General features: G+C 38.6%; 1 protein-coding gene across 1 annotated transcript; it reads right to left on the bottom strand.

The window, feature by feature from the left end:
- Positions 1-4,641: 4,641 nt before the first annotated feature.
- Positions 4,642-6,880, bottom strand: LOC122083584 (protein EXORDIUM-like 5). Its single transcript, XM_042651448.1, has 2 exons — positions 5,563-6,880; positions 4,642-5,038 (listed from the first exon to the last, which is right to left on the bottom strand). The coding sequence occupies exon 1, from the start codon at positions 6,674-6,676 to the stop codon at positions 5,606-5,608; it is 1,071 nt and encodes a 356-aa protein (XP_042507382.1). The 5' UTR covers positions 6,677-6,880; the 3' UTR covers positions 4,642-5,038; positions 5,563-5,605.
- Positions 6,881-10,734: the final 3,854 nt, after the last annotated feature.

The raw sequence follows: 10,734 nt of genomic DNA, 5'->3' as shown, positions 1-10,734 counted from the left end.
ATATTAATGTATAAAAAAAAAAGAGAAGGTTTCTTAAACGTCAGCATGCCCCTACGCGGATCAATGGGAGCATTAGTATAAGCATTAAGGGTACTATTTTTATATTTCACGAGGGGTGGTGTAGTCATTTCTCTCTCCCCCAATGTCTTGGTGTTGGGGTTACGTTGCTTTTTTTTTTTTCCATGAAAAAGAAATCGGGTCTAGCTGATTCATTTGGATTCGGTCTTATTTCAGATTGGTTGAAATCAGTTAAAAATTTATTGGAATTGCTGTAATCTGCCTTAACCCTAGATATTGGATACGGATTGGCTGACTTGAATTGGCCAGAATCAGGATCAGCCTTGAGAACTAACACTACTTTTCTAGGTTGAAAAGACTTCTCATTATCATTCCTATAGTAGAAAAGTAGGGTTTTATGAATAAAGACTAGATTACGTTTGATGTGATCTAAACGCATAGCTCCTTCTCTACCTTTTTTAAGGTCAGCACTCTTGTTCTCTGTATGTCAATTACGTATGTTATTAGCTCATTACACGTTTTTTCATCAATTTGGCCAAGCCTATTACTCGCAATAACTCTATCTTCAACCACCACTACTCCCAACTAGTATCAAGAGTCAAAATCAACCCATCCCACCATTGACATTGAAGCAAAGATGAGAACAAAATCAAACATTAGGGTGATCAGGGATTTAGTTCATGGCATCGGTTGGTTGCCGGCTAAACCGATATCAATCGGCCATTTGGTTTGATATTAAATTAAAACCACAATTTATTTAACAAAAAAATCCTATATCTGCATTATATCGATCAATTCATATTGTCGCCTGTGATTGATACCAATACGGATTGGATTTTCAGCATCCAACGTAGTATTCAACGGCTAGGAAAACATGCACACCCACGTTAACTCCCATCAGCCATCGCCATTGCCATTGTCATTACCCAACTGTAGGGCAATCTGTAATTGGGAAACAGTAGGGACAAGAAGTAGAACATTTTTTTTCTAAGAAAAAGTTGAGGAGTTATAAAGGGTAAAATTGTTCAATACCGTAACTCCATGTTGATATCATATTAATATCATATCGATTTTAAGGTAATCAAATAATTGATGGGAAAAAGATCATCTCCAACACTAATGACTCATCTAAAGGCTGGGAAATGCGTGTCCAACTTCTCCTAGCTCTTAGATGGTCGTTGAAAGGGAGTTTGATGCCTCAGACGTTGAAGATGAGTCGTATCCTACCCGATGCCATGCACTAAAGCGACGGATGTTAGGATCCTCCCAGGCCTTAGATGGTCGTTGAAAAGGAGAAGAGATGCATCCATGCACTAAAGCCATAAGTAACACCCCATCAAATGAGATCAATTACATGGACATCTTTGTTAGGAAGGTTAGGTAAGTTTTTATCAACCACTTTCTTCTATTATTGTTTTAGAGCTTATCTATGGCCTGTTAGATTCTCTACCTTAAGTACGATATAATTGCTCTTTATTACTTTACCAAAAAAAAAAAAAATTGATCTTTATTGGAACATTGAAAGGCCTCTATTGCACATGTGTGGACCATCTTAAACAACATTATCTCAATCTATCATATGAGCTACTCTTAAATTAGTTGTAATTTATTTATTCTTTATTTTAATTTTGGGAAAAAGAAGCCTGCCCCTGCACCCTGATGCAATGGGGGGTAAAACAACTTCCTTGACCCTCCTGAAAGGCGAAAATCCCACCCTTAGTTGATGGTTTTACTAATGCTCTGTTGTTTTGTGGTTGTCCTTGTTGGCAACTTGACCACGTGGCGATGATGACGTGGTCAATTTGGGTGACATGGATGAAAATGATGACATGACAGTGTCCAATGTCACCAATGAGATAACAAAGTTGCTTGGTATGCATGAAATGGTTTGATACATCCTTAGTATGTGGTGCGGGTTTTTGGGTCAAAACTGGCAAAATTGGCCTATTTACGCTCGGGAGCATTTTCAGCAGTGAAAATGACATTTTTGGAAGATCGTTTCTCATGAAAAATATAGATTGTAATTTATCTAGTCCAGTGTATCTGGTTTTGTCGCATTCCGATACCGTATGAAGAAGTTACGACATTTGTGGCAGTCGAGAGCAGTTTCAGCATTGAAGATGAATTTTTTAAAGGAAGTGTTCTCCATGAAACAATACGAAAAAAATCCAATATTTCCAACGGTATTGATTTCATCACTTTCTGATTTCGTATGAGAAAGATGCGTCATTGGAAAAGTATAGGGGCATTTTGGTCTTTTTATATGGCTGAGTCAAATGATTGAGTCTTTTGGAAAGTTGTAGAGCGTCCAGTTACAGTTCCAACGCACTTCGTTTCATCTCGATCGGATATCATATGAAAAAGTTATAAGTATTTCCGTAAAGTCGGTTCGAAAATCCAAATAAAAAGTTCATCAGTATGCTCACAGTGTTGGGTGGATTTTTTAGAATTTATTTTTGAAATTTGAGGGGCTTTTATGTCATTTTGATATTTTGAAGGTCTTAGTTGATAAGTGATGTTTAGCACTGAAAATATATGAAGGCTGGGGTTTATGTGTATATAAGAGAATCAAAGGATCCTTAATACACGGTTCAGATTGAGCCATGTTGATCAGATTCAAATCTGACGGTTTGTCCAAGAGCTTGTGTTGAAGATGCTTATCCGAGGCTTCTCATTGGTGAAGTGTAATAGATATGATGGTATGGTGCCTCACCATGTTGAGTCTTGATTGTGTGTAGCGCATGTGCATGGAATCTATAAAGTGATTCTCCATATCTTGATCTAAACCAATTCCATCAGATTGGTTTCGATCTAACGGTCAAGATCGATGGAGCTTTATTAAAGTTAGCCCACAGCGTACCATGAAACTTGCTACACCAACCAATCGGTAATCGACAATGCGTCTGATAATGTCAGCGCATATGTCATGATGACATCATCGATATTCAAAACCTATGCTTTAGATCTATTGTCCGTTGGTTTAATCGGACGGCTTATATTAAGAGATACCTTTTGATGAGATCTACGGCTGGATCAATGCCTCTGTTGTGTGCACCGCCGGTGTAGCCTACGCCACCCCTATGAAGATTTCATTTTAGGCTATCTCATTGCTCCAACTTCAAATGGTCATATCTCCCTCATTTTAACTCGGATTTGGGTGAACCAAGTTGATACTTCTTCGTTTTTTCAAGTCCTACATTATGGAATCAAGAAAAATGAGTTTTGAGTGAAGGAAGGCTACGATTTTGGCAAGAGAAGCTTCCCCCTCTTTGTTGGCCATTGAATGAACATGAATACTTGATGATAAATGTTCTTAGGCCATTAAAGGAGGTAAAAGAGGTGGTTGAGGTGTGTTAATGATACATTAACTCAAAGTCAATGAGGAAAAGAAGAAAACAATGATGTGTTTGCTTTGAAGAGCAAGAGGCCAAGGAGAGAGAAGGTGTGAGCACTAAACTTGTCAATACAAGTTTTCAATCATCCCAGGCAATCAATTGTGAGATTCTCTAACATTTGATTTACATTATATGTATGTATGTATGTTAGGGTTAGTTGTGGATGAATGTATACATGCTAAGTTAGTTGTGGATGAACTGTAACCATGCTAGTTAGTTGTGGATGTATATGCTAGGCAGAACTTGACTGTAGGGCACTGATATAAGCCCAAATTTACTGTATTCTTTATTGAGTGTTTAGTGGGTGCTAAGCACTGGGAGTGGGTGCTATAAATTGTACCGACACTGCCAGTGTCATCTCAGCTTCGGTTGAGAAAATTGGGTGTGGATGTTCCCGATTGTAGGTGCAGTCAAAAGTAATGTATTGAGTAGGTACAAAGCCTTTACAGACACTACTCCAGGGATGTAGGCAAATTGTTGAACCTTGTAAAAACTATGTGTTGTGGGTGTTTGTTGTTTGCATTTTATATTGAAGTGCGTAGAATGTGAAATGGGTGTGTACACTTGGAAGTGCTTATGAGAGGCTGAGTGTGCATACGACTGTATGCAAAAAGGGACAGGTATATCAGGTTTTTCTTGACCAGACATCAGACAGGTTTTTGGGGGTCTGAATTAAACTCACTGATTCACCCTCTCTCAGTGACTGCCGGGTTACAATATGCTCTACATATCCCACATTGGTGCCTAGTTGGGTTTGTTCATGTTGAGACTATAGGGATTCTCTCTAACCCAAACACCACTCAAACGGAGGAGTTTAGTGCTCTTCATTATTTTCAGTGAAAGTTGGATGGTTATCATTCAACCCTGGAATTACCTGGTCTATGCGATTGTGGGGTCAGTATGGACCCGCGAGACTAATTAGACCCGTTGTTAGCAAAAAAAAAAAAGTCATAACATGTGTATGGAAAATCTTGTACACTACACCAGTTATGGCATGGAAAACGATTTCATCTAATAGAGAAAACACAAGGTTAGGGAGTAAAGATCGGTAATGTAGGGCCCATGTGATTAGGATGTGAGACATGTGGGAAAGAATCCCCAAATTGTCGGATTTTTTCCCCTCTTTTGTATGTTTTTTATTTTTTTATTTTTGGTAAGATATATATTTTTCTTAACTACTGGAATTTCAATTTCATACATAGATGCTGGTTGTATAACAATCCAAAAATAAAAATAATAAGTGCGAAGATAGTCTATAGACTGCCCAGGAGATACATAGAGGTACACAAGAGAGCATTCCATTACATAAGATGGCAAATGATCGAAGGAATTAAAGAAATGCTGACGTACCCTTCTCAAACAATGAGATGTGAGGCCACATTGACAGTCTCCCAACTTATTCAAATGTTAAAATAGCTAAAAATGACTAAATAACCTTTCCATGTGTTAAAAATTAGTCATGCGACTCATCACTCATGCCTGCCCAGAGAACTCTTGAAATATTGACAGCAATAAATATTTTTGCCATTAAATAAAAATAAAAAAAAAATAAATAAATACGCATACCTTACTCTCACGATGTTTCTCCTGTCTCCCCTCATTAAACACATGAACTCCTTCTCTCTCTAGGGTTTCAAGAAATAGGAATCCATCGATTAAAATCAAAATTTATGATCATCAATCCCTATTCCTAATGATTTATTACAATAGATTCATAAGCCAAAACCCCAGTACATATGTAATTTCAAATTTGAAGATTGATTATAAGAATTTTTAATTGATTCAAGTCAGACTAACTTTCGAATTTATTATATATCATCTTTTTTACTATTAACTTGATGTATAAGACATAAATAAATAAATAAATAAAAACAGCATAAAAATTTAACCATCATCTTCTTTTGTATGTCTCTTATTTACATCCGATTAAATAATATAATAAAACAGACAAAACCCCCCCCAAAAAAAATCTTAATTAAATCGAACCATCACCCATTACCCATCCTTCCCTGATTGCCTCCCCTCAGGCGACTGCCCCCTCTCTTAGGTATAGTAACACAGTAAGGAGAAAGGGGATGGTCAAAGAAAAGAAAAGATAATGGAATCCCTCAAGCAGAGAGAGAGAGAGAGAGAGAGAATAGAGATCTACCATGTCTGCAACTGTGTGCTTTTAGCCTTCAAGCCTTCAACTTTCAATTCAAAGCATTAGGTCCAGCACATGCTTGCAAAACTGGACTCCATACCCACTGCACCAGAAACTTCCTCCCTCCCCTTCCATGGAGGTTATATGTTTTTCCCGCTCTGTCTTTCATGACCTGCCCCATATACCCACCTCCAGCACCACTCCCATAATACCCTTCACATAAGTCACCGATCTCCTGGGGCGCCGTTGGGTCCTCCCCTGCATACCACGCATTGATGAGAGGATTGGAAGACAACTCTGCTAATTCATGCGCTATCACGCTGATCATCCCATCTAACGCAACATCCCCATTCGGTGGCGACATCGCTCCTGGCCCACCACCACCCATGTACGAAGGCACAGCGAATGGGTACGCGCACATCCCAGGACATTGTTTCTCTGAGTTCCCAACCCAAGCATACGGCAGCGTGTGACCCACGATTGAAGGGAAGGTGAAATAATGGAACCCACAAGCTGCTCGACAAAAGTCCTGAACGGTGACATCGCTGGAGGACAAGACCAAGTATATGCCGTTCTTGTGATCGACCTGGAAAGGTGCGGACTTAACCGCATTGTTAATGACCTGTTGGATTCCGAGGCGGGTGAGGTTTTTACCAATGGAATAGCGGAGGTCGTCGTATTCACGAGCGATGGCAACGGAACGAGAGATATTGGAGTTGGTCTGATCGGTATAGAGGGTGACGGTACTCCACCAGTCGGAGACGGAAGGGGAAGGGGCGGCACGGTGGCTGGCGGAAATGGAGAGGAGGAAATCCTTGATTAGGAGCTTCTGGGGAGGGGTCCAAAGGCCGTACCAGATGAGGTAGATGTTGATTGGGGAAGAGAGGACAGGACCCATATGGTAACGGAGGTGGATGAGGTTTGAGGAGCCCTCAAACCTGTTGGAGGCGGCGAGTGGTGAGACTGGGAGCTTCGGATTGAAGTACTCCGGCTTGTCCAGGTTGAGGGTTTCAGAGGTTGGGGAAGAAGATGCACTGACCCGAAGGTAGCATGATAATTGGAGCAGTAGCAGAATAAGAAAAGGAACAGAAGGACGAAAACGACGCCGTCTAATCTGCATTTTGAGAATTTGAGAAATCCAAGCTTGACAAAAAAAGAAACAATGGCGACACAGTAGGAGAAAGGGTGGGAGTGGTGGTGGTGGTGGTGGTGAAGAGGGAGCGAGGGAGAAAGGGGTTTATAAAGGAGGGGAGATCAGAGCCTTGGCGAGTACGAGGGGAGGGAAATGGGCTGGTGACAGCTGCAATGTTGACACCTCTGCAATCTCTCTCTCTCTCTCTCTCTCTCTCTCTCTCTCTCTCTCTCTCTCTCTCTCTCTCTCTCTTCTCCCATGGAGAACTTTTTTTTTTTTGGTAAGGTCACTCATGGAGAATTGGGATTCACCTTTTATGTGAGATGAAAAGATCATATTAACCTATGGTTAGAAAATAAACTGATAATACAAATCCGTTTATCTTAACAGGTTTAAGAAAAAACAAATACCTATTAATAAACACATATTAATAGGGAGAGATTGGCACTCATATCTATTAAAATAAATAAAAAACAAGAAAAGAAAAGAGGTTGGCACTCAAGTTAAAAAAGTGGCCTGATCGATTACTTATCTAAATTGTCTATGTTGTCCTTTATTTATAGGTGATATTTCTTTTGAAACAAATGTTTGAAAAATAACCCTTAAAAGATAGGAATTTTTTTTGTTGTTATACGGGTTGCAGTTAAGTCTGTGCTTATAGTCAAAAAATAGAATAATTTTCATATTTCTTCATAAATACTTTTAGGTTTTTTATTTTTTAAAATAATCTTTTGAGATTCTATTTATTTAGTTGCGAACATAAATTGTAACTAAATTTTGTCCTAAAAAATAGATCTCTCAAGAGATATTTAAAATAAGGGCAAAAGGCTTGGTTGCGTGGCCCTTGCACCAATGTAGGAGCCACCGAGAGCGCATATAAAGGCATCAACATGACTGAAATTTTTTATTTTAAATTTCATTGGGGTGGGATAGTAATTTTGCACAATTTTGTATCTAGGCCCAAGAGCCTCGTGATCAAACAACATTCTTTTTCCCTTAGAATAATTATTTAAAGTGTTCATGATATTCTTTGTTTATGAAAAAGAAATGTCACTAGAAAATAAATTCAAAAGAGTATAAATTATGTGTCACTCAATAAAAAAAAAGACAAGTAAAACTAGTCGCTATCGAAGTTCAAAGCTTTTTAGATGAAATAAAACGAAAGATCGTCGATGCCGACAACATTCATATCTGACACCCTCGTTCAACATATAGAATACAATGCATAATACCAAGGATTGCCTTGTGAGACGTATGAAAATAAATCTCAAACTCCCCATAGATAAAAGCACATTAAGAGTCTTTCTTCGAACGAATCATACTCTTGTAATACTCATAATACTATATGAACTACACTCTACTCTCTTTCATCAGCAATGCGAGATTAAACATGTTTTCCACTCTTTTACTTTACAAAAATCAACATTATGGGAGACAAGAACAAGGAAAACAAAAAATATATACATTTTTTTCTTCTAAATTCATTTAATACAACACCTATACATCAAAATACTACAATATATGTACCTTTAGGATTTAAATGTAGTTTTGAATTTAGCAAGGGGGATTTGGATCATTTGAATATGTTGCATTATCTCTTTGATGCTTGAGCTGTTTGTTGTGGCACATGCAGCTGAGGGGACCAGTAGTTAATGTCTTCTTAATTGGATGAGGACAAAGTTGAGGAATTTGACAAAAAGGTGTCCATTAACCCTACAAAACTTCTATTAGACCTATACACTTTCAAAGGTGAAACTTGAAAGTTATTAGTTTTCCTATGGTGGAAGGAAATTTCAGATGTCCACTTCTTCTAAGATTCTTGCTAAGAAGACTCTTTTGTTAAGATTGGAACCTGAAACTTGGAATTGTGGAAGCCTTCATCAAGTGTGTGTGGCATCTTCTTTCTCTAATGATAATAAGCTATTACAAGGACTATGGTACTGAAATGAAAAGGTGAGCTTTCAACTAATAGGAGGAGTTGATTCTGATCCAATGGTGCTGATAAGTTTGAAATCTTGAAAATCTCTAACTTCAACTTTGACTATAAATTCTTGGGACCCTTTATGTGGAAGTGTTACTTTACCCTTAAAATACTTGTGTTGCAGAATGGGCTTCAGACATGGTTGTAGCTGTGGAACACACCACAAAGCACAGTACTTTTTGTAAGGATATTTTGGAGTTCTTCAATAATAGGTGGCCCCATTTTTGAATATGCCCAGCCATAGGGTCTTGTCCGGCTGGGAAAAGATATTTTGGACCTTGTCTACGTTTCGTAATTAATGATGAACCTTATTTTTCCATAGGATCCATGTTGGGATCCACCTCCTCTCTAATGTGTCTAATACGTATTGGATGGTTGGGGAATCCTACACATTTTTCATGTCTTTTCAATCGCTTGAAGTACATTGGATGGATTGCTCTAGGGGGTGTTTGGTTTGGTAAATCTTTGGGATGATATTCTTTAGAATGATAGTTCTTAATTTTTGGAGTTGTTTGGTTCCACTAGGATGACTCTCATAAGTGAGCACTCTACTTTCCATGAATGATCATATTACAAAGGATGTGTTCCAAATCTGAGTTTACCTCAACACTTAAATTTAGATTTGAACAATCTTTTTACCACCTAGTATAAAAAGAGAAAGCGAAAAGAAGTTCTCTATGGAAATCAATATCTCAACCCGCGAGAAACATGTATTAGCCTCAAGACAACCAAACAATTTTTCAGAAATAAACATAATTCAGAAGAATGTCTATCAAAAGATTGACATTCATATTCGATACATACACCATTTGATTTACCAACCAAACACCCCCTATGTTACCAATCTCATTTAGTTGGGCTAAGTTGAATAATTGTTGACTTAACCAGCACTTACAAGAGAAAGGCTTCGTTGCGAGAACTAGAGAAACACTAGCATGTTACAGCAGCTCCAAGTGCACCCAATCATGAACATGATCAGAAGAAGTCGAAAATCCTTGATCCGATTTCTAAGGCACAGGCGGTTGGCCGGACTCAACTACCCCAACAGCCATGATCATCTTGAACACATCCTTTCAGCCTATATAAGTGCGTCTCCAATCGTTACTAGAGGGATCAAATGGAGGCTTTCTATCATTCAGTAAAAAAACCTCTATCTAACATCTTAAATCGGTCCCTCTCAGGGTAAAAGCTACCTATCAATGGGCAGATGCTGCCTCCGTGTGTATTGTGTGTTATTGTTGATTTCCCACACAATCGATATAGAGAGAATTTCCCACAATGTTCCTTGGTTCGCATGGGCCTTACGGCAACATGAGGGCTAATAAAGGGGTGTACATGAGCTAAACAAGAAATTGATTTTTTGGATTTCATAGAGGTGAGTGCATCCTTTCACCGCCCTCCGTATTCAAAACACAAGGGATGTGCAACGAGGGAACATTCCAACCCCCACTCCCACCTAAAAACTGTTACCGTACCTAAAAACTGTTGCCGTGACTATTTTTTTTAGGGTAGTAAAAAGCATCACAAATTTTGTTGGAGAAAGCTTTTCACATCGTGGGTGCAAGAAAAGTACACCTATCAAAGATCTTAAATTTATACCCACTATTTAAGAGTGAGAAATAACACACCTCGTTGTTTCCTTTGTATCTTATGGGTACCATTCGAGCCCATATGGTGAAGAGATTCCATAAGTATGGATGTGGACGGTAAAATTCAAGCAGACTGCCATTGCAAGGTCTATCACATTTAGATCGTCGAGAAGGCATGTAATCTCAACCCAACTGCTAAAACTGGGACAGGTAATGTTGGCCTTTTTCCAGGAATCCCCATCTGGCAATGTTTGTTTGGATTCATGTTTTGTTTTTTTATCTTGCCATGAGTTGTTGAAAAATTATGATGGCCGGATTATTTTTTCTCCTTAAACGTTTTCCCTACAAGCAAACCCCATCCGAAGAATGGGACCAACTTGTAGTATCATTTTGTTGTTAGGTTTCAATTTTCTTCTCACATGGTTTCTTTAATTATTCTTTCTCGTGGAATAATTAGTTTCCCCGCACCCATTGAA

This window comes from Macadamia integrifolia, chromosome 7, assembly GCF_013358625.1.
Source record: "Macadamia integrifolia cultivar HAES 741 chromosome 7, SCU_Mint_v3, whole genome shotgun sequence".
Lineage (NCBI taxonomy): Eukaryota > Viridiplantae > Streptophyta > Magnoliopsida > Proteales > Proteaceae > Macadamia > Macadamia integrifolia.
This window is presented reverse-complemented; position numbering and strand designations above follow the sequence as displayed.